Genomic DNA, 24,805 nt, shown 5'->3' with positions numbered 1-24,805 from the left:
CTAAAGTGTTAGATGACTTGATTCTTTTTTCCTTATGAGATGATCCCTGGTATTGAGGCTGGGCCTCAGCACAATAATGTAGCATTTGGGGAGAAAGATGCAACCCAGGAGACCAGCACCAGAGGCCAAGATGGAGAAGACCTCCACAGCCACCATGGACTTCCCCTTAGTGCTCAGGTAGGTGGGCACAAAGGAGACCCAAACGCTGCAAAACACCAGCATGCTGAAGGTGATAAACTTGGCTTCGTTAAAGCTGTCGGGCAATTTCCTTGCTAGGAAAGCCACCCTAAAGCTAATGAGGGACAGGAAACCTATGTAACCCAAGACAATGTAAAACATGGTAACTGAACCTTCATTACATTCCACTATGATTTCTCCAGCTAGAGAATAGAAGTCTAAATTTGGGAACGGGGGAGAAGTTACCAGCCAGACAGCACAGATCACAGCTTGGATGAGGGGACAGGCCAGGACAATGGAATTTGTCAGTTGTCTCCCCAAGAATTTTCTTGCCATATTTCCTGGCTTGGTGGCCATGAAGGCCAGAACCACTGTAATAGTTTTTGCCAAAATGGAAGAAACAGCAGTAGAGAAGAAGATACCAAACACAGCTTGTCTGAGAAGACAGGTGACCTTTCTGGGTTGACCGATGAAGAGGAAGGAGCAAAAGAAGCAGAGCAGGAGGGAGATGAGGAGGACGTAGGTGAGGTCCCGGTTGTTGGCTTTGATGATTGGTGTCTCACGATATTTAATGAAGATTGCTAGCACTAGAGATGTGATCAGAGAGAGGAAAAGAGCTAGAGATACCAAAATAAATCCCAGCATCTCTTGATAAGAAAGGAAGTGGATCGTCTTGGGGATGCACTGGTCATGGTTCTTGTTTGGATATTGATCTTCTGGGCATGGGGCACAGCTAGCTGCATCTGGAATGAGCAACAACTATTAAAGTATCTCAGACATGATACAGATGTTCTCGGGGGAGGCAGTTCAGCCCACAAAGAAGGAAATTTAATTTCCATTCTGCAGCTCGTTGTCCATACAAGGGAGCAACGTACCTTTGGTTGCTATCTGTTCTCCTTCAGCAATATATTGCATGAGAACAGAGTTTGAAAAATTACAACCCTCCACTTTTGTTAATGTGATGGCTCACAGCATCAAACTCATGTTTAATACTCCTGTGGCTAGTAATAAAATCCTGGTAACTGTAAGAACTGAACCATGATCTGTCACTTTCAGTGTCTTCTGAATTAGCAAATAAATGGAAGACTATCTGTCATTTTCTTCAATTATGAACTATCTCCACAGGAGATGTGCTGATACAATAACTGAGGAACAAGTTGCAGAAGACATGAAAAGGTGATCTATTTGCGACTTGGGGTATCATAACCTGATTGTTACAAGAACAGCTGAACACCTGCCCACATCAACTTTCTGCCCAAACAGTTTCAGATCTGATTCCCAAACAATCAAGCCCGGGTACATGGATCTTTTAAAAATTATGGATGAAAAGCTGAGCCAATGAGAATATGGACAAAAACCTAACAGATACTGAACTGGAAAGACCTTAGACATCAATGTTATGAATTTCCTTCCAATTATTACTTCTTCTTCATTGTCTAAATCTAACATTTCTTCAGGAAAACCATAGAAGTATACAGCCACAAACTTTATGTTATTCCTATTGAAAATTACTGACTGCCCCTCATCCATGAAGTTGCGTCTCCCTATTCCACTCATGCCCTAGGAATACTGCACTTCAAGATGGCACTCAAGGTTTCAGCTACCTGTCTGGTTAGAAATTGTCCCTTCTGGACAACGATCACATCTGTAGCAGCAAACTGGCTTCCCCTCTGGAATTTTTCTCTGGTGCCCTGGAGAACATCTCTCCACACACCTGGCAAAGGGTGGTATCTAAAAGGCAAGAGAAAAATTGTTGTTGCTATTTTCACAAGAAAGAAATTGCTCTTAACTGGACTTGATCAATGGAATTTCCCATTGCATTATGGATGGGATTACCAATTTAGAGGGCCAAACATATTCTGGATGTCTGCAGGTTATTTAGAACCATCGTGATACAGGCTTAGGCTGAATGTATACCGCTTGGGAGACAGAAATAGGAACACAGGAAGCTGGTCAGACTCTTGGTCTATTTTGCTTAGTAATGTCTGCACTGATTGGCAGCACTTCTCCAAAAGCTCCAGACAGAAGTCTTTTTCCAGCCATACTTGGAGATGCTGGGGGATTGGACTTGGGACTTTTTACATACAAAGGTTGTCCTTTACCACTGGTACAGTCTTTAGACTCAATGGGCCTTTGGTCTCATCTAGAAAGACATCTTCTGTTCTCAAGGGACAGAACTGCAATGTTCTTTTGTTCTCCCCCATGACCCCAGAACATTCACTTCAACCCCACCTCTGTAGCCCACACGATCGCATCAGATTGAACAGTGAAGTCTTGGCCTGGGGGAGCCCCTGGATCCATCCATCCAACTTTTACAAAAGCAGAAGACTCATTTGGAGAAAAAATCCAGTTCACAATATCGTAACTAAGCTTCATCATGCCCCTTTCGGTGAAAAAGACTTCATCTCCAGCGCTGTTGTTAAACCGGACATTCCTCAAGGAGGCAAGCATCTGAAATGGAAAGGACACTTGGAAAATGGGGTAACTGTGAGTGAGTCCTCATGTCTTTTAACAAATTATGAATGCGACCACATTAGTGGACTCTCTCCCCACCCCATCTCCATTATTTAGTTTAATCGAGAGCATCTGGATCAAAATAAATGGAGCAAAGAATAAAAGGAACCTGGTGGTCGGAGTCTACTACCGGCCACCCAACCAAGGAGAAGACGAGGATGAAACTTTTGAAAAGCAAATAGCCAATGTTTCAAGGAAGCATGATGTAGTAGTAATGGGGGACTTCAATTTCCCCGGTATTTGTTGGGAGACAAATTCTGCAAAGCATGGCCCCTCCAGGAAATTCCTGACTTGTGTGGCGGATAACTTCCTCCTACAGAAAGGAGAGGAAGGAACTAGAGGATCGGCTATCCTTGACTTGATCCTAACCAACAGAGATGACTTAGTGGATAAAGCAGCAGTTACAGGAGGAACTCTGGGGGAAAGCGACCATGTCGCACTTGAGTTCTTGGTTCTAAGGGAAGCAAAAGCCGAGTGTAGTCAAACGCGTACCCTGGATTTTAGGAAAGCTGATTTTAATAAACTCAGAACAATGATCAATAAGGTCCCATGGCAAGCGACACTAATGAGAAAAGGAGTCCAAGATGGGTGGAAGCTTTTAAAAAAGGAAATTCTCAAGGCACAATCACAAACAATTCCAACAAGAAGAAAAGGTGGAAGACAACAGAAGAAGCCAGTGTGGCTTCACAAAAAGCTTAGGGATGACCTGAAAACAAAAAGGACACATATAGGAAGTGGAAAGAAGGCCAAGTAACAAAGGAAGAGTCCAGGCAGGTAGCACAGAATTGCAGGGATGGCATCAGGAAGGCTAAAGCTGAGAACGAGCTGAGCTTAGCGAGGGATGTTAAAAGCAACAAAAAGGATCTCTTCAGCTACGTGCATAGTAAAAGGCAGAGGAAAGAAATGGTTGTTCAGCTATTAAATAAGGATGGCAAAATGATAACAGAAGACAAAGAAAAGGCAGAGGTGCTCAATTCCTACTTTGGCTCAGTCTTCTCCCCAAAGAGGGTCTATGACCCCCCTGGCAAAGGTGAAGTGCAGGCTGAAGGGGCAGGACTGCAGCTTGAGATCGATAGGCATATGATCAAGGAACACCTCATTACTTTGAATGAGTTCAAATCTCCAGGGCCAGATGAACTGCATTCTAGAGTAATAAAGGAAGTGGCAGAAGAACTCTCAGAACCGCTGTCTATTCTCTTTGAGAAATCATGGAGGATGGGGGAAGTGCCAGATGACTGGAGGAGGGCTAACGTCGTCCCTCTCTTCAAAAAGGGTAAGAAGGAGGAACCTGGGAACGACAGACCAGTCAGTCTGACACCAGTCCCTGGGAAAATTCTGGAGCAGATGATAAAGCAATCCATCTGGAAGCACCTTGAAAACAATGCCGTGATTACTCGAAGCCAACATGGATTTGTCAAGAACAAGTCCTGCCAGACAAATCTGATCTCGTTTTTGATCAGGTAACCTCCCTTGTGGACTGTGGGAATGCTGTAGACATCATATACCTCGACTTCAGCAAAGCTTTCAACAAAGTGCCCCATGATATCCTGATGAGCAAACGAGCTCAAAGTGGGCTAGATGAAACAACGATCTGGTGGATCCACAGTTGGCTACAGAATCGGACAAAGAGTGCTTATCAATGGGACCTTCTCAAGCTGGGGAGAGGGAATGAGTGGGGTACCGCAGGGCTCAGTCCTGGGCCCAGTGCTCTTCAACATTTTTATTAATGACTTGGAGGAGGAGGTGCAGGGAATGCTGATCAAATTTGCAGATGACACAAAATTGGGCAGGATCGCTAATACTTTGGAAGACAGAAACAAAATTCAAAGTGATCTGGATAGACTGGAGCGCTGGGCAGAAAACAACAGAATGACATTTAACAGGGATAAATGCCAAGTTCTGCACCTAGGAAAAAGAAACCAAATGCACAGTTACAAGATGGGGGATACGTGGCTCAACAACACTACAAGCGAGAAAGATCTTGGAATTGTTGTCGATCCCAAGCTGAATATGAGCCAACAATGTGATGTGGCTGCAAAAAAGGCCACTGCTCTTTTGGGCTGCATTCATAGAAGCATCGCTTCCAAATCCCGGGAAGTACTAGTTCCCCTCTACTCAGCACTGGTTAGGCCTCATCCGGAGTACTGTGTCCAGTTCTGGGCACCACACTTTAAGAAGGATGCAGACAAACTGGAGAGGGTTCAGAGGAGGGCAACAAAGATGATCAGGGGGCTGGAAACAAAGCCCTATGAAGAGAGACTGAAAGAACTGGGCATGTTTAGCCTCGAGAAGAGAAGACTGAGGGGAGATATGATAGAACTCTTCAAGTACTTGAAAGGTTGTCACAGAGAAGAAGGCCGGGATCTCTTCTTGATCATCCCAGAGTGCAGGACACGGAATAATGGGCTCAAGTTACAGGAAGCCGGATTCCGGCTGAACATCAGGAAAAACTTCCTGACTGCTAGAGCAATACGACAATGGAACCCATTGCCTGGGGAGGTGGTGGGCTCTCCCACGCTGGAGGCCTTCAAGACGAGGCTGGACAGCCACCTGTCAGGGATGCTCTGACTTGGATTCCTGCACTGAGCAGGGGGTTGGACTCGATGGCCTTGTAGGCCCCTTCCAACCTTGCTGTACTATGATTCTATGATTCTATAATGCTTAAAATGCCGCTTCACTGAAATGCCTCGTCCAACTCTAGTGGCTGGGGGGAAGGTTGGCTGGTTTTCAGTTATTACAACACACTTATATATCTTTGAGTGGGAGCTGGGGGGGTTGACTCAAGGCAGCAAAGCGGTTCTGCAGTTAGCTGGCAAGAAAGAACACGGCGGGGGGAGCTGCCCAGTGTTTGTGTTTGCAGGGTAAGCAGGGGCAACACAGGTATTTAAACTAGCACTCTGGGGAGGATGTGGCTTGTTTGATGTCCCCCTCCACAGTATCCACAGCTGTAAGCCTTTAGACGAGGCCTTTAGTCCAGCCTTTAGACAAGGCTGGACAGCCATCTGTAGAAGAGGCTGGACAGCCACCTGTCAGGGATGCTCTGACTTGGATTCCTGCACGGAGCAGGGGGTTGGACTCGATGGCCTTGTAGGCCCCTTCCAACCCTACTCTTCTATGATTCTATGTAAATCCGTAATTATCCCAGAAGCACTACAAGTTTCTGCTGCTTTTAACCCACTTCCTATTGCTCTTTAAGGGAAGTCATGGCCATGAAAGAACATCCATGGAGTATTTCTTTCTTACAGTCTTTAGAACGGACTCCTAGCCCTTCTCCTAGGCTCACCCTTTCCTTCCAGGATCAGACCCTGGAGAAACCACCAAGGCAGACTTTCTAAGATGGCCAGATCTGAAGGAGGACGTTACCTGCCACGGCTGAATATTCAGAAGGCTCCTGTCTTCCCCAGTCATTGCACATTTGGATCCAGATGAGGACACGGCCTGTAGTGCGTGTGCCATGGAATAGACGGCGTTGTAGATGCTGTAGCTGCCACTTGTCATGCTCATTTCAAACGTGGAGGCTGACAAGTCTTCCAGCTTCTCCTCCCCAGTACAGTCTCTCTTTCCCCGTGAAGAGGTCTGGCCTAATTTTAGGAATTTACATTGAAATGTCATTTCCCACCATTCACGGATAAAGATGTCTCCTTGCGGTCGGAGTGGACACAAATCCCGGAGAAAAGGCTTGAATTCTGGCACATCCCTTCTGTGGACTCTGAAGTGCAAAGCACCATGGAAGACACCCAGTTCTCTCCTGTCTGAGTGGGAGCCTGTTTCAGCCATTTCCCAATGAGACGTCAGGATCCAGACCTTCCTAAATGGAGTCTTTGTCTTTTCTTCATGAATAACCAAGAAGGTTTGTAGTAACTGTACAACACTGGTGTCCCCAAAGACAATCATCACTTGGGGCTCAAACCAAGAACTAGGAAGAGAGAATTTTATCGTTAGAAGGAAATGGAGCATGTTTGTTAGGGCGAACATTTCATTGACGGCCACACAGATGTCCTTTTGCCTGAGCATTATTGTCAGGGTCTGGATGAAATGTTCACCACTGTCACCCTTGGAAGCAAAGAGCCCAATCCAGTTCCAGTGGAAATGCAGGAGCAGCCGGACTAAGCCCACATATTGAGGGGTTTCATTGGGATCAATCTGGTAGAAGGAGGGAAATTCCCTTTTCTCTTCCTGCTCAGAGTTGAACAAGCCATAACCAAGCTGAAGGAAGGAATATCCTGTTAGTCAGTTGCAGCAGAATTTTGTGATGCTATTTAGACTAGCACTTTTTTTTTTTACATTATAAGCTTTCCTGGACTACCACAGCCGACTGCAGATGCATGAAGTGTTATCGTGAAGGAAGACACCCATTTTAAAAAATGGATCTCTAAATATTTCTTTAGGACTCCCCACTAGTGTGGATATCAACTCCGAAGTCCAGACTGCCATGCAGGTAACCCTGACACAATTTCTAACCATTGCAATGGATGGGCCTTTGTGTCTGTATTCTAGAAATACGACTCTTTGCCAGTGACTATGGGGCTTTCTGGCTTTAGGGTCCCTCACCAAATATGATAATTTAGCCAAGCCAGTTCCGTTCTGTGTCAAAATTAATCAACACAAGCAAAATAGAAAACATGACACAATGTTAGCAGGGCTTAATCGGATGATCTTGAAGTACCCCCACTCCAAACACCATGTGTTTACCCCTAAGCGAGTATGTGGCTGAAACGAAAGCTACTTTGTATGGAAATGTGTCCCAATACCTAAAACATGGGCAGATTTTATATTTGGGGGGAGATGGCAGCAAGAAGAACAAGGAGTCTTGTGGCACTTTGTTCATTTCTGAGTCTTTACACTGTTGAACCCCTTCATGGATCACTGCCTTGCTGTGGCGAAGGCGCTTGCGTGACTCAGTGAAGCCATAAGCTACGCCGTGCAGGGCCACCCAAGACGGACAGGTCATGGCGGAGAGTCCTGACAAAATGTGGTCCACTGGAGAAGGAAATGGCAACCCACGCCAGTATTCCTGCCAAGAAAACCCCACGGAACGTATCACAAGGCTAATAGGACAGGAAGGCCTGGCGTGCTCTGGTCCATGGGGTCACAAAGAGTCGGACACGACTGAACGACTGAACAACAACACACTGTTGAAACCTGAAACCTTTTATGTAAGACCCCGTGCTGGGATTAGTGACACAATATTGTCCTGAGACTCTTGCTACCATCAAAGCTTTCACATGGTAGGTCAGCTGAAGTCAGACGGCGCTCTACTCCTGCCATCCAGAACTGAGGCAACGCACTCACTGCATGAGCAAATCTCTTTTCAAAGAGTGGCCTGACCATCTTACTGTTGCAGCTCCCTGAGATCTATGCCTGGATGAATCCCCTTACCTGTGGAATCTTGAAGATGCCCATTAAAGATGCCATCTCCCTTGAGGACGTGGGGATGAGACCCCCAATAACAGAGAGCAGCTTATCTTGCCTGTCACACTTATAATTGGGAACCATTTGCTCCCGTGTGGAGAGCAGAGAAAGGCTGTTCAAGTAGATCCTTCTTAGGATGCCCCTGTTGTCATAGATACGGAAGCCAAGCATGACGTTGGGTAGCAGAGTTGGATCCTTGTTGAGCTCGCTGACTGCAAACACCAAGGCCAGGATGTGCTGGTAGTTCTTGTAAGTCAGCCTGCAGCGATGAGAGTGGCATTGGGGGTTGGGGGTTTGGAATCCCAGCAGAATCACAGAAACATGGAGGGTACAGAAGTCCATGTGGTTCAACCCTCTTTGAACAAAGACAAAACCTTCTAGACCATAGCCCCTTCCAGCCCAGAAACCACTGACAAATTCGGCTTCTTCTGTTGAAACTCTCACACGAAGACACACAGCCAGCAGCGCTAGCAGCATTTCATAAGAAGATCGGAAGAACCCTGCTGGATCAGAGGCCAATAGTCCATTTAATTCAGCAGAGGTATTGTTGTTGTTGTTGTTGTTGTATTATCTATTTTAACTAATCATGCCCCACCTTTCAGGATGCAAATCCTTCAAAGGCAGCTGATCAGTAAAACCACAATACAATAATAATAGCATCATAACGGGACAACTTAACAATTCACCAGAAAATTCACCACAGGGCTTAACAATGCCATATAACTTTTAATTGACCTCCTCTATGGATTTGCCTAAGAAGAATGTAAGAAGAGGAACATCAGAAGAGCCCTGCTGGGTCAGACCAAGGTGACTCCATCAAGCTCAGCATCCTGTCTCCACCTGTGGTCAGCCAAGATGCTTCTTGGGAGCCCCACAAGAAGGATCTGTAGGCACCAGTCCTCCTTCCCTCTTCCTCACTCTCAGCAACTCCTTTTCAGTGGTAGACTGCATATAAACATGGAATCTCTGTTTGGTTGTTTGGTTGTTTGTTTTATTTATACCCCACCTTTCTACCAAAAGTGGCACTCAAGGTGGCTATATTTCGCTTTGATGATTAATACCGTTTCATAGATTTGTCCTCCATGAATATATCTTACCTTGCTGCAGTAGATGCAACTGCATCTTTTGACTTCTTCAGTCTCTGGAATCTGTAGCTCTCGGGGTGTCTGCTACACTGCTGGATAAGCATCAAAAATTCCTGAGAGGGAAGAAGCGGAGAGATTTCCCCAGGCTCAGAAGAAAGCCAAGGAAGAGCCCCTGGGTCTTTGAATCTCGTTATGGGTTGAAGCCCATCATGACAAGCCAGTGAGATTCATAGACTAAACCACGAAACTACAAATGTCAGCTGCATCACTAATGCATTTCCCTGGAAGGAGCCCTCTAATCTGGAACAATAGCAGCATGGCCCCTCTCAGATCCCTCCTGTAGAGACTCACATAGAATAAGAGGCGGCAGGCGCTTCCTGAAATTTCAGCACCGTCAGGAAATAACCTTTGCCAAGGGCTAAATTCCCACCAACAATGAGGTCTCCTGGCCTGTAATAGTCTTGCTGGGCTGGAAAAGGCCTGGCCAAGGGGCATTTGGTCTTCAGCACCGTGTGGTTGATGGCCTGAGGAAGGAGCAAAAATATCAGCAGCCAAACCAGCAGTTTCAGGAAGAGACCTTCCATCTCAGACTGGCAACCACAGAAGCTGAGCTGCAGCTGACTGCAGAGATCCCAGGCAGAGCTTAACACTGTGGGGACAAAAAAATCACCCACCCAGGTATCCCTCCCCAACCCCACCGGGAAGCAGTCAGGGCATATTTGTATTAATATACTTAGATTTACATTATATTTTCTCCTGGATCTCGTTCTTTTTGCTGGATAGAAATCCACAGGGGATTCTTCTATAATTACTGTGATATCGCTAATCCCAGGGTACAGAAATAACCACAGCCCTGTAGCGCTGGGCTCCCTTCACACCACGGAGGGAGAAAAACATGTTTGCATCTCTCTTCACTTGTCTACGGGCCAGCTGGGCTCAGGGATTTGACGTGAGTTGTCAGGTCCTGGCCTTGGGCCTGTGTGGAGCAGAAGACCTAAATCCAAGATGGAGTCTAGGCTTGCCACAAAGTTGGTCCTTCTGCCCGGTTGATGCCTGGGGAAAAGGAGGAGTTGGGCATGGCAGAGTCACGGTAATTTGTAACAGTGCGAAGACTAACAGTAATGGCCTTCCTGGATGGAATGACTAGACTGCCTGCACTTAGTTAGAACATGCTCCTATTACCCTGACTTTGGCTTTCTTCACACAGAGCTTTTATCCTGCAACTGAGATTGCTCCCTCAGGGAAGTTTGCAGGCTCTTTACATGACATCGTGATCGTTCAAGGCGTCTCCTGCACTAAATGCCCTTTCTTCCGCTTTTAAATAGATGGCAGATCATGAGCTATCAAGTTACCCCGTTGTGTTCCGCTTGGGTTCCCTCCATGAAAAGAAGAAAAGTGGCGAGAAGAGAAGCGAGACCAATGAACGATGATGGACGATTCAGATACGGGGAGAAGGAGGGAGAAGGTGGGGGAAGGAAGTGGGCGAAAAAGGGAGTCGTTGTGATCCTGCATCTAAAATGGAAGCAGAAAGCCCCATTTTAAATGCAGGATTTTAGGCTGGTGTGGAGATACCCTTTGGTGCTTTCCTGGGAAACAAGAGAGTACAGGGTGCAGACTCCCCAAACACGACCTTTTCGGGTTGTTCCTCAGCTGGGCATCAGGCTCACAGTATGTCTCAGGGAGGATCATGGCCTCTCCCATCACATCTGAGGTGCCTTGGAGGCAAGGAAATGGTCCAGCATGGCCACCGCAGCCTAGAGTGATTTACCCTCCACCTCAGTCCAACGCATTAATTGTGAGACCTCGGCCTGCCATGAGGACTCCCCAGTTTGAGGAAAGGGTGGGGTGTTAGTGTGGATCATGGCCCACTCCTTGGCAGGGTTTCCCTGAGCAATCCTCTTAAATGTGGCCCATGACCACATCTAAGCTGAGCATCTCAGGAGGGAGGAGACACTTGCATGTATTACCTGAAGGATCGTCTCCTCCCATATGTACCTGCCCAGACCCTAAGATCATCTTCAGCGGTCCTTCTCTGGGAGCCCCTGCCAAAGGAAGTGAGGCGGGGGGCTATCAAGAAGAGGGCTTTTTCTGCTGGGGCACCCCAATTGTGGAATGAGCTTCCCAGAGAGGCACACCTGGCTCCAACCTTGCGCTCTTTCCGGCGCCAGGTGAAGACCTTTTTTTTATTTTCCCAGGCGTTTTTAGTTCTGCTGTCTTAAATCTGTTACTGTCTTTTAAATCTCTGCACTGCTGCTCGGTTTTATTCTGGTTTTTACTTTTATACTGTAGTTTTAAACTTCTAAATGTTACGGTGTATTTTATGCTGTATTTTGTGGTTTCAGTTCTTGTAAACCACTCGGAGACCTTCGGCAACTGGGTGGTATAGAAATGTACTAATAAATACATACATACATGTATTAGGAAGATATTTCACCAGGCTCAGCTTGGTACAGTGGGTCCTGACCCTGACATGAACTGGTAGCTTCTAGAGCTCCAGGGAAAGGCCCAGATTGCCCTGATGGTAGGATGGAAGAATCCTTTGAAGAACTAGCTATGGACAGTGTGAAGCCCATCCAGCTCACATCCCAGGGTTACAGAATCCACCAAACAATGATGGTAGATGATGCCAGTCAATATCCTGAGGCCTTCTCCTTCAGCAAGTCACAGCAGCCTTTGTTTGTCAGCTCACATGGGGTTTGGCCTTGGAGAGTTGTCCCCATAAATTCCACACAGACCGAGGACATTCACATCTCATGTGCATCGACCTGCTGTTGCAAGCACAGATGTCCCTTTCCATCCCCACAGAGATGGCTTGGCTGAGTGCTAGAACTGCACCTTCAAACTGATGGGGTGGAAGTTTACCTGGAGAACCCTAAGACCTAAGCTGGCATTTTCCTGCTCTGATATTTCCTCTCCAGGAAGGCCCTCAACCTTCAAAGTGGTTAAAACATAAGAACATCAGAAGATCCCTGCTGGATCAGGCCAAGGGTCCATCTACTCCAGCATTCTGTTCACACGGTGGCCAACCAGCTGTCAACCAGGAACCCACAAGCAGGGCATGACCACAACTCCACCCTCCTGCCCATGTTCCCCAGCAACTGGTGTACATAGGCTGACTGCCTCTGGCACTGAAGGTAGCACACAGCCATCGGGACTAGTAGCCATTGATAGCCTTTTCCTCCAGGAATTTGTCCAACCCCCTTTTAAAGCCATCCAAATCGGTGGCCATTACTACATCCTGTGGTAGAGAGTTCCATAGTTTAACTATGTGCTGTGTGAAGAAGCCCTTCGTTTGATCTGTCCTGAATCTCCCACTGATCAGCTTCATAGGATGACCCTGGGTTCTAGTATTTTGAGAGAGGGAAAAAATTGTCTCCCTATCCACATTCTCCAAACCAATCTCCCCTTATCCTCCTTTTTTCCAACCTAAACAATCCCAGCTGTTGTAAGCTTCTGTCATAGGGGAGATGCTCCAGCCCCTTGGTCATTTTAGTTGCCCTTTTCTGCACTTTTTCCAGCTCTACACTACATTTTTTGAGGTGTGGTGACCAGAACTGTACGCAGTATTCCAAGTGTGGCCGCGCCATAGATTTGTGCAGGGGCAGTATGATATTGGCAGCTTTATTCTCAATTCCTTTCCTAATTATGCCTAACACGGACTTTGCCTGTTTTACAGCGGTCACACACTGGATTGACATCTTCCTCAAGCCGTCCGCCATAACTGCAAGATCTCTTTCCTGGTCGGTCAGCTCACCGCTAGCTTAGATCCCATCAGGCTATACTTGAAGTTGGGATTTTTTGCCCCAGCGTGCATCACTTTACACTTGCTTACATTGAGCCACATTTGCCATTTCAATGCCCATTCTCCCAGTTTGGAGAGATCCTTCTGGAGTTCTTCACAATCCCTTTTTGTTTTAACCGCCCTAAATAATTTGGTGTCATCTGCAAACATGGCCACTTCACTGCTTTGCCACCTTTGTACTCCTCTTCTGGTTTGGGGGGTGGAGGGATGAAAGTGGTGCATGGCCGGTGTTAGGTTTAGCCCTCTTCCCTGGTAAAGAAACTCCTTCCAGTGCAACCAGGAGACAAGGCCGGACAGCAATGATGACAGAGCAGGAGATAGGAGCGAGACATAGCATTGCTTAGGTAGACCTTGCCGGAAAAGGAAGTCTTTTATACTCCTTCCTCCTCAAATGCAGCCAATGGCCAACCTGGGTGGGTGGAACCTGGCAAGATCTAGAACATTGTCCCCTCAGAGGCTGCAGTTTTATGGCTCATCACATGGGGCAGGGACCAGCAGTTCCTGACACAACATTGCAAGCCGAAGAATTATATATTAATTAATTAATTCATTCATTCATTCATAACATGTTTATCCTTCAGGTATGTGGGGTTCGGGCCACTGGGGGCTCTAAAGTAAGCAGAAGAACCTACAACTAGACCTGGAAGGAAACGGTTAGCTGGTAGAGTCCTTTCATAACTGGCATTATATGTATAAACTTGGTCAGACCAGTCCAAACTTGTTTGTCCGTCTCCTTTGGTGGCAACAGCTTTGCCCCAGCCCCACTGATGCTAGGATGGGGCATGCCAGCATCATCACATTGGCCTCCCGTGTCAATCTGGCCGTACCAAAGTAGAAACCAGAGAGCAAAAACAGTATAATGAATGAAGAGGAGCTACGTTTTGCAGCCTGGGAAGAAAAACTGCTTTGCTGTTGCGGTTAAGCCCTGTGCCATTTTTCTAGGTAGAAAAGTGGGGCACCAATCAAATAAATGAACAGATAAATAAAATTAATATGGCGGATTTTCCCTAGGCCTCAATTGTGTTTTATACTCGAATCAACAATCTAAGTTAATTCATAAGAAGCGGTGCCTGTTTTCAGTGGAAGGAGGAGAACACGTCCTGAGCAAGTGTGCAAGAACTGTGTTGTTCCAGCAAGGGCTAGACTTGGGCTGAAGGCTGATGTAGGCCCTCTGGGAAAAGTCCTACTCAGGAGGGCCTTGCTCATGAGGAGGCCTTTACTCTTGAGGAGTCTTTTTCTGCAAGCAGGCACTTCTTCACCTGGCCATGCTCCTTAGTGAGTGTAGTGCAGCTAAGATTTGTAGGAGGGGCTCCTGTTCCTGGGTTTACTAATAGAAAACTGCATCTTCTTGGGGGTGGGGGGTTGATTACATCTTCTTGAGGTTTAAACAGTGTGAAAAAGAGATGGGAACTGATAACTGAAGAGATGGGAACTAAGTATCCAGGAACCCTTAGCCTCTTTGTAGCTCAAAAAATGTTGCATATGGTGTCAGTTAACTTTACAACCTCCCTGCAACGCAGGCTATTCTTCTTTTCTCCATATTCTGTGCTGACTCCAGGTTTTATGGTGCCCTCAGTGGGGCCCTCCCTGAGGGGTCCCTCTACCCATCGCCACGGTCACTGTTGGCCTTTCCACTGCTCTTCTTAAGAGTCCCCTGGACTGCAAGGAGGTCAGATCAGTCCATCCTAAAGGAAATCAACCCTGAGTGCTCATTGGAAGGACAGATACTGAAGCTGAAGCTCCAATATTTTGGCCACCTCATGCGAAGAGAAAACTCCCTGGAAAAGACCCTGATGCTGGGAAAGACTGAAGGCAAAAGGAGAAGGGGACGGCAGAGGATGAGACGGCTGGATAGCATCACCGATGCAATGAATATGAACTTGAGCACGCTCCGGGAGAGAGCGCAGGACAGGAAGGCCTGGCGTGCTCTGGTCCATGGGGTCACGAAGAGTCGGACACGACTGAACGACTGAACAACAACAACAACAACAACTCCTTCTGGGCCCGATCCACACCATTGCCCAGAAAGAGGGAACAAGGCGAGCAGAAGTGCTGATCCTCCTCTTCGCTCTCGCCACTGCTCACTTCCTTGGAGAAAACAGAGATAGCAATGAGGAAGAACCAAAGGAGGGGCAATGGACCCCTATCCTGAAGGTGGAATATTTGGAATATACCAGCTATCCAAATTCACAGAGGTGATATTTTCCCCCTGCTGATCCCAAATGCGTTTGGGATCTGTCAAGACCAACTTTCTTCCAGTTTTGCCGGGGCCACTGCTGAATTGATCCAACTGGCCGGTAGAGGGCTCTCTGTAACTTCCTTAAGCTCCCGAAATATGAAATATCTTGTCATTTTCCTTTCTCTCCCCCCCACCTGCCCCCCCCCGACACACCACACCCTCAAATGCAATGGCATACCATTAAAAGGGCCCAACAACCCATAACACCCATCAAACAATTAGCTATTGTGAAGGGGATGTTACTTTCAGAATAAACAGCAGCTGTTCCCCCCTCCCAGGTTCCCTAAGCCTGCCATTAAAAAAATAATATTAATCCAGTTCATACAATTGCTAATTGTACGGCTAACTGTGTGAAGGATGTCACGTCACATCTGCCACTTAAGATAGCATGCAGGAGGAGTTATACAGACATAGCTGGATTGACCTTATTGCAGGAGAGACTGCAAAGTGCACTGGGACAAATGGGCTGATCCCCCATTTTAGTATATATTAAAACCACCATATCCAATTTGAAATATTAAAATCACATTTAAAAAACCGAGTTGAAATCAAATATAAATCCCTACACAGGTAACTGGCTACCACTCATAGGCAGGACAGCCTTTTTCCAACAGGCTTTCTTGGGGGGAAATGTCCCTTTATAATCCTATATGCTAATAATGAACTCATTTTTAAAGGGCAGGTCTTTATCTACCCAAAGCAGCACCATCTACACATAAGAGGAAGGGATCGGCATAATCAGGGATTTGCAGAAATGCGAAAAACTGTAGTGGGGGAAAGAACCCCTAAAGGAGGGAGGAATGTAAACTACTCAATAAGGATTAGCACACTTAGAAGCCATGGAATACTGGATGACTCAGGGGGTGGGCAGGGGGACCATGGCAGAGGGGAAATGGAATGGTGTCTCTTGGAGGAAAGTGTGGTTGGCCTTGAACAGGAGCATTGTTGTTGTTGTTGTTGTTCAGTCGTTCAGTCGTGTCCGACTCTTCGTGACCCCATGGACCAGAGCACGCCAGGCCTTCCTGTCCTGCGCTCTCTCCCGGAGCGTGCTCAAGTCCATATTCATTGCATCGGTGATGCTATCCAGCTGTCTCATCCTCTGCCGTCCCCTTCTCCTTTGGCCTTCAGTCTTTCCCAGCATCAGGGTCTTTTCCAGGGAGTTTGCTCTTCGCATTAGGTGGCCAAAATATTGGAGCTTCAGCTTCAGTCTCTGTCCTTCCAATGAGCACTCAGGGTTGATTTCCTTTAGGATGGACTGATTTGACCTCCTTGCAGTCCCGGGGACTCGGAAGAGTCTTCTCCAGCACCACAGTTCGAAAGCATCAATTCTTCGGCGCTCAGCCTTCCTTATAGTCCAGCTCTCACAGCCATACATTACTACTGGGAAAACCATAGCTTTGATTAGACGGACCTTTGTCGGCAAGGTGATGTCTCTGCTTCTTACTATGCTGTCTAGGTTGGCCATAGCTTTCCTCCCCAGGAGCAAGCGTCTTTTAATTTCGGACAGGTCATGGCAGAGAGTTCTGACAAAATGTGGTCCACTGGAGAAGGAAATGGCAACCCACTCCAGTATTCTTGCCAAGAAAACCCCATGGAACGTATCACAAGGCTAAAAGATATGACACCGGAAGATGAGCCCCTCAGGTCGGAAGGTGTCCAATATGCTACTGGGGAAGAGCGGAGGGAATTTCCAAGTAGCGCCAGAAAGAGTGAAGCGGCTGGGCCAAAGCCGAAAGGACACTCAGCTGTGGATGTGTCTGGTGGTGAAAAGAAAATCCGATGCTGTAAAGAACAATATTGTTTAGGAACAGGAGCATGCCACCTTGCAAAACTTTGTTGGAAGGTTCCTCTTCTACCATCTAATGTCCAGGAAAGAGGGTTGAGATAGGGGCTGCTTCCAGCCAGAGGGCTGCTAGCATTACCATTCTGGCAGAATTGTGCAGCTATTCTTTTTCTCCTTAACGGATTTGCCGTAGTAAAACAAAAAAGATGGAAGAAGCGGTGGCCAAACATGGGAGGGTTGACAGTGATGTCTGGATCCCCATGAAATTCTGGGTGATGGTGTGATAAAACCCTCTCTGTGTGTGTGGGAGGAGCGGGAGGAGTTATTCCGTAGTTCTGGGGCCACAATTGGTCCTGCTCCTTCCCACTTAAAACATTGCATTTTGTCAGTACACCGCAAAGATGGTACAATGTGAATGCAACGAAGATGCACCAGCAAGCATTTCAAGTCGATTCACATTTTATTTGTTGAAACTAGAAGTCATCACAAAAAAATTCCCCAAACTCACATCACTGTGATGTATTCCCAATAGGGGGATAAAATCCCCTTATCTCGATTCAAGCCTCAGATGATAGAATCAAATTTCTTGGTGAGTTCTAGTTCAGCCATTTCACACCAGAGAGTAAGTACTGAAAGGCTTATCAAATTGCTCTCCAAAACCCCTGAGAAAACTGTTCTGGAAAATGTAATGGAGAAACTAATCCTGCCCTGGGAGCATTTCCAGTTCAGAATTCCACATGTCATTCTGGGTCTTTTCTCTCCATCATCTAACAGCCTATACTGGGACAACGTACCTGACAATGGTTGTATAAGCAATAGAAAAGGCAAGCTTCATAACAAACTCATATTTGCTGTTACAACCCACCCTTGTCCATGAAAGCTTAAGAGTTTTCCACTGTTCATCTTAATCTATTTGAAAGATGGATAAAGTCAACCAAAATAAACAACCCACCCCTGTCCTGTCTTAAGATGGAGACTCTAAATAGAGCTTTGTAATAATTTAGAAATATTTCTGATAGTACACATCCCTAGATGCAAGGCATGAAATCATGATATGTTTAATTTATTCGAATGAAGAATAGATAGGATTAGGGGATTGCAAGGGGAGGAAATATATGGTCCTTTAAAACAAAAACACACACACCCCACCGCCTTTATTTATATTTCTACCAGCCTCTATAAATCACAGATTCTTTTTTCCTGATTAGTTTATCTTTGCTGATGAGACTAGGTCTCAGTATAATAATGTAGCATTTAGGGAGAAAGATGCAACCCAGCAGCCCAGCCCCAGAGGCCAAGATGGAGAAGACCTCCACGGCCACCATGGACTTCCCCTTAGTGCTCAGGTAGGTGGGCACAAAGGAGACCCAAACGCTGCAAAACACCAGCATGCTGAAGGTGATAAACTTGGCTTCGTTGAAGCAGTCCGGCAATTTCCTTGCGAGGAAAGCCACCATGAAGCTAACAAGGGACAGGAAACCCATGTAACCCAAGGCAGTGAAAAACATAGTGACTGAGCCTTCTTTACATTCCACTATGATCTCTCTGGCCAGGGAATGGAAGTCCAAGTTTGGGAACGGGGGAGAGGTCACCAGCCAGATAGTACAGATCACAGCTTGGAGGAAGGGACAGACCAGGACAATGGAGTTCGTCAGTTGTCTCCCCAAGAGTTTTCTGGCCATGTTTCCCGGCTTGGTGGCCATGAAGGCCAGAACCACCGTGACAGTTTTTGCCAAAATGGAAGAAATGGCAATAGAGAAGATATTGCCAAAAGCAGCTTGTCGGAGAACACAGGTGATCTTCCTGGGTCGTCCGATGAACAGGAAGGAGCAGAGGAAGCAGAGCAGGAGGGAGAGGAGGAGGACATAGGTGAGGTCTCGGTTGTTGGCTTTGACGATTGGTGTGTCTCGGTATTTAATGAACGTTGCCAACACTAGAGATGTGATCAGAGAGAGGAAAACAGCTAGGGAAGCTAAAATGAACCCCCAAACATCTTGAAATGAAAGGAAGTGGATCTTCCTGGGGATACACTGGTCTTGATTCTTGTTTGGATGTTGATCTTCTGGGCATGGGGCACAGTGTGCTGCATCTGGAATAAGGAACCACTATTACAATATCTTGAATATGACACAAACATCATCAAAATGTCCCAAGGATATCGCATGATCCATTCTTCTCCCTGACTGTAAACCCAAGAGTGTTGATTGCTCTCTGCTTTAGCTTCTACAACATAATTCATAACAGAAGAGCTTAGATGATATTTGTCACTTTTCCTTCATAGAGTATGACGTAGAGTTAAGGCATTGGATAGTGCAGGAGAGGTGACATCTTGCAGGGGACTTTGTAGTGTGTGTGGGGGGGGAACACACACCACTTTTTGAGGGCTGAGGATCATGGCCTAAGTGTTGGAAGGACCACATGATCAACTTACTGAACTAGTTCAGCTGGGTGTGTGTGTGTGTGTGTGTGAGAGAGAGAGAGAGAGAGAGAGAATCACTATATATTCATGACTAGTGAAACCAGCAAAACGTCCCAGTTTCAATCCCTGGCAGCATCTCCAACTCCAAGTAGGGCTGTGTAGATGGTGGCTACAGAAGGACAGGGACTCAGAGAATGAGTTTGCTATTAGTATGTGGCATTCGTGGCCAGTTACGGTTTTCATGAAATAATGTTGGTAAAAACCCATATACATTTTGCAAACAAAGAAATAAAAGTGAAACTTGGGGCTCCATCCCACAGGCAGAGAATTCCACACCAATGTTGGTTCTTTCCCCTTCTGGTATCACTGCAGGACTGGGTCGTTCTCTTTAGATAGCTGTCCCCATCATGTTATTGTTCGGAAGGGCAAGGGCCTAACCCTCACGCCTGTCAAATCTGCTCGGCCTCCTTCCTTGCTACCCTGCTCAGGATCTCCCGAGTGCGACAAGCCCTGCAGCCCATTCTCAATGCCTTCGTCATCCTGACCACGCCCCCAACAACTGAAAACAAATGCCCACAGCTGGTTTCTTCCACTATTGGAGCATTTCACGGGGAGGTCATGGCGCTTCCGTTCCATGGGCTGGAAAAAATACCATATTTATTGCATTTGGGGAAAACATGGGATAGGCTGGGGGAAATGGCGGGAGACACCCTGGAGGGTAACGGCGTCCTCTGAAGAGCCCACAAATTGTCAGGGTGGACACTGAGCCCATAGAATCCCAGAGTCGTTCTGATTCGGAGGAAGAGCAGTCGCTCCCGGGAGAGGAGCGCGCCCCTTTTTCCCAGTGCCCGCAGCTGACAGAGATTCTCCCACCAACATTCCTAGATTAGAAAGCAGTCCAGGGAGTGACCCAGCACAGATAGCAGACTGGGTGGATGCGCGGCGCAGACGCAGAGCGCGGCGCCAAATGGAGGGAGGCGTAGCGCCCGGTTGGCGCTCAAAGAACGGTTGCGCCCAGAGGATCCCAGGGAAAAGGGGAGGGATTCTCCCCCTTATATTCAGGGGTCTGCAAGTAATTGCCTTTCAAACGGGATTTTGAAAGCCCCAACAACCCACCCTCAATGTGTTCGTGCATAACAAGAAGCCACAGCAGTGGGGCTTGGATCGATAACCTGGTGCCCGCTGGTGCCACAGTGGGCTGCAGTGGTCATGCGAACCAGGTCACTGTCTGGCAGCGGTTCTCCAGGGTTTCCCAGCCCTCCCTGGAGATGCCAGGGACAGAACATGGAGCCTTCTACATGCACGGCAGGGGCTCTACCACTGGGTAGCAGCCCCAATTGTACTCAGTAGGCTATCTAGAAAGACATCTTGCATTCTCAAAGAATAAGGCTGCAATGTTTTTTAATTCTCCCATGAATCTAGAACATTCACTTCAGACCCACCTCTGTGGCCCACACAATCCCGTCAGAGTGAATGGTGAAGTTCTGGCCCAGGGGAACCCCTGGATCCACCTGTCCAACTTTCACTGGGGCAAAGGACTGATTTGGGAAGAAGACCCAGTTCAGGATGTCGTAACGAGAGGACATCTCTCCCTTTTCAGTAAAATATACTTCATCTCCAGCACTGTTGTTAAACCGGACATTCCTCAAAGACGCAAGAATCTGAAATGAAAGACACCTTGAAAATTGGGTGACTGGGCGTCGTGGCTGGAAAATACTGAGTGTGGCAATGAAGTTTCCCGTAATCCTTTGTTTAATAGCTAAAGATGCTTCCTCTGTGGATGCGAAACGTTAGAAGAGGCCAGCTCAGTGGCCATTCTCTTTGGCTGCTGTCTGTGACAGGTGCCATATGCTTGGGTTGGGCATGGAAACAGCTGGTTTTTTAAACCAACGTGTTGCAAACATGGACCCTCTGATGAAGACGGAAAGACAGAAGTCAGAGATTTGAAACCTGGCTGGCAAAGAGCAGTCTTGGAGAGGGGTTTTGTGTGTGCTGTTTGCTTTTGGAGGTAACTAACACTGCTTTATAGACTGGCATTGTCTGTCTGTGTTTTCCTGGTCCCCCTTCCTCAGGGTGTGTTTTGGCAGACAAACAGAAAATTATTGCTTAGACTACCGCAACTTGCTCTATGTGGGGCTGCCCTTGAAGAGTGTGTAGCAACTTCAGCTGGTGCAAAATGGGGCAGCTACATTGCTCTCTGGTGTGTACTTTGTTGACCATATCACACTGCTCTTGCACCAATTGCACCGGCTTCCAGTCATAATTTTAAATGCTAGTTGTTACCTCTATCGCCCAAAACAATTTTGGGCTAGGATTTCTGAAAGACTGCCTTCTTCCACATAAACCTGCCCATCGTTTAAGATCATGTTCAGAGTCTCTGGTGTATGCCCCCCCACCAAAAGAGGCTAGGTTGGTGGGAAGACAGGGCAGCGCCTTTTTGGTGGCAGCACCCTGTTTGTAGAATTCCCTCCCTAAGAAGGTTAGGTGGAATCCTTCTTTGCTTATTTTTAGATGGCCCATTAAAATATCTTTGATCCACTTGGTCTTTGAATTGTTTTAATAATAAAAACAAAGTAAAGACGAGATAAAAGCCAACCACAGTGCAAGGATCTAAAAGTGATGAACACAATTTTTAATACTGAAAGACTCAAACTATCACGTTATATTTGTTAATTTGTAGTCACCACGTTGCATTTTTATAAATTGGTATGTTATACACTGACCAGCCACTCCTCCACAGATGGGCTGGAGATCGGGGTATCACATTCCATTTTTAGGCAAGAGCCAAATCTGAAGGAAGAGGGCATTACCTGCCATGGCCAGATGTCCGGAAGCCTCTTGCTGTCTCCCATCATTACAGCCTTGGATCCTGATATGTACATGGCATGTAACACATGTGCCACAGAAGAGACGGCGTTGTAGATTCAGTAGCTGTGGCCAGTCATGCCCATTTCGAACAATGAGGCCGGGAGATTCTCTAGTTTCTCCTTCCCCGTACACCTGCTACCGCTGAGAGTGGCCTCTTCCGATTTCACAAACTTGCACTGGAACGCAACTGCCCACCATTTACGGAGAAATACATCTGCCCCGGGTTGGTATGGATCTAAAGCCCGGAGATAACGGCTGAACCCCGGCACATCCCTGGTCTGGACTCTGAAGGACAAAGCGCCGTGCAAAGGTTTTAGATCGCCATAACCCAGTGCAGCAAACTCCCACTGCGTTACCAGGATCCAAACCTTCCTGGATGAGGTCTTGTTTAGTCTTCCGTAGATGGAGACTGGTCCAATTACATTCCGCATGGCGTTGGAGTCCCCAGATACGACCACCGCTAGGGCCTTGCTCTGAAAAACAACTGAAGCAAGATTGTTGCGTCGCTTCATAAGCTCAACCATCGGCATGTTTTCTGACATGGTTCTTTCGGAGAAGGCCATGCAGATGTCACTCTGGGTGAACAACGGCATCATGGATTGTATGAAATTTTCACCACTGTCATCCTCAGGAGCAATGAGCCCAATCCAGTCCCAGTGGAAATGCAAGAGTAGCTGGATTAACCCCAAGTACTGAGGGAGTTCATTGGTGTCAATCCGGTAGAAGGAAGGAAAGAAGGTTGTCTCTTTTTGAGCATGGTTGAATGAACCATAACCAAGCTGAAAGAGGGATTGAACTGGATCAGGGGTGGACAGACTTCATATTTCCAGGCTCTACTTTGTTTTTTTTACTAGAACCTGGTAACTACACACTAGCACCAAAAACCTAATGCTTCAGTGAAGCTATTTCCTGAGAACGGCCGTTGTATCTCCGCATGTTTTGGCTCCGTGGCTGGGCCGCTCTGTCGCATTTTGTCCCCAGAAAAATCCTCCTTGCCTGTGGGATCTTGAAGGTGCCCAAGACGGAAGCCATCTGCCCCGAGATTTTGGAATCAAGGCCTCCGATTACGGCAATCAGCTTGTCCTGACGGTCGCATTTGTAATTCAGTACCAAGCGCTCCCGCGTGGAGAGCAGAGAGAGGACGTGCTGGTAAGTCTTCCTGGCAAAATAGCTGTCTTGGTAGATGCGGACACCCAGTGTGATGTTGGCCAGGAGCTCTGGATCCTTGTTGATCTCACTGACGGCAAACGCCAAGGCCAGGATGTATTGGTAGTCCTTGGCCACGAGTCTGCAATTAGACTTACACGGTGATCTGGGGGTTGGGGGAGGAGAATCCCAGAATAATGGAGGACAGCCGCTCTCCAAGGTCTCCAGGTAGAGAAGGGTCTATCTCATCCCTTCCTACCTGATCCATTTAGCAAGAGGTGAACTTGGGACCTTCCTCGTGCAAAACAGGGGATCTACCACTGTGTGTGCAAAAATAGATCAGGTTTCCAGTCCTCATGGACACAGGACTGATTTCAAGAGGAACATAAAAATCTGCATTATACCCTCTTCAGGTGCTTCACCACTGGGCTATATACCACCCTTCCCCTAAAAAGAAAGTAAGATTCCAGTCATGTTTCTGAGTCAAGGGCTGGTTTAAATAGGAACTTAGGAAGCTGCCTTAGACAGTGTCAAACTATTTGTCATTCGAGTGCAGTATTGTCTCATCTGACCAGCAGGATCTCAAGCAGAGATGTCTTTCCACAACATCTGGCCCCTGGTCCTTTTTTAAACTGGAGATGCCGGGGATTGAAGTCGGCACCTTGTACACGCAAAGCAGAGGCTCCATCCCTGAGCTACACATGATGCAACCCGCTCCCTCAGATGGGACTGTGGACCTAAGCTCTCTTAAGTCTGCAACCCTATCTCCACTTACTTGGGAGCCAGCCCCATTGTAAGCCAGCCCAGCAGGACCATTCAGAGTGGGTGTGTTACAGGATTGTGCTGTAAGTCACGTCATCAGTGTTCTCATGTCACGTGGCGCATTGCCCCGACTTAGAGAGAAAGCATGTGTGTGTGATGCTACATTAGAACTTTGAATGTCTGAAGGAGAAGGAGGAGAAGGTTGTCGATGGCTACTGGTCCTGATGGCTCTACTATCAGAGGTAGTCTGCCTGTGTACACTGGTTGCTGGGGATCATGGGTGGGAGGGTGCTGTTGCAGTCATGTCCTGCTTGTGGGCTTCCTCTGGGCAGCTGGTTGGGCGCTGTGTGAACAGAGTGCTGGACTAGATGGACCCTGGGTCTGATCTTCTTATGTTCTTATGTAAAGGAAGATTAGAGCCAGAAACCACTGAGTTAGAATTCATCAGCAGGTTTAATTCAGTTGCCAGAGGCTTGAATCAGGATAAAGGGTTTTTATCACTCTTTCAAGTGCCTGGATGTTCCTTATCAGCAATCGCTACCCTGTGAATGACAACTGTTAATGTGATTACCTCGCAGGGATGGCCACCAATGTGGAT

At 47.1% G+C, this 24,805-nt stretch overlaps 1 protein-coding gene across 1 annotated transcript; it reads right to left on the bottom strand.

Moving 5' to 3' along the window:
* Window positions 1–21,017, bottom strand: LOC146333476 (vomeronasal type-2 receptor 26-like). Its single transcript, XM_084826348.1, has 15 exons — window positions 20,874–21,017; window positions 19,876–19,971; window positions 13,709–13,807; window positions 12,051–12,119; window positions 10,761–10,774; window positions 10,104–10,241; window positions 9,581–9,809; window positions 9,201–9,301; window positions 8,071–8,362; window positions 6,808–6,897; window positions 6,417–6,744; window positions 6,055–6,272; window positions 2,410–2,628; window positions 1,782–1,908; window positions 1–920 (listed from the first exon to the last, which is right to left on the bottom strand). Exons 1-15 carry the CDS (start codon window positions 21,015–21,017, stop codon window positions 1–3), a joined length of 3,084 nt encoding a protein of 1,027 aa, XP_084682474.1.
* Between the last annotated feature and the right edge of the window lie 3,788 nt (window positions 21,018–24,805).

Source organism: Heloderma suspectum, chromosome Z (genome assembly GCF_057233095.1).
Source record: "Heloderma suspectum isolate Gila_16-S chromosome Z, 16-S_ref, whole genome shotgun sequence".
Classification (NCBI taxonomy): Eukaryota; Metazoa; Chordata; class Lepidosauria; order Squamata; family Helodermatidae; genus Heloderma; species Heloderma suspectum.
Note: the sequence above shows the minus strand (reverse complement) of the source record. Positions and strands in the feature narration are given on the sequence as shown.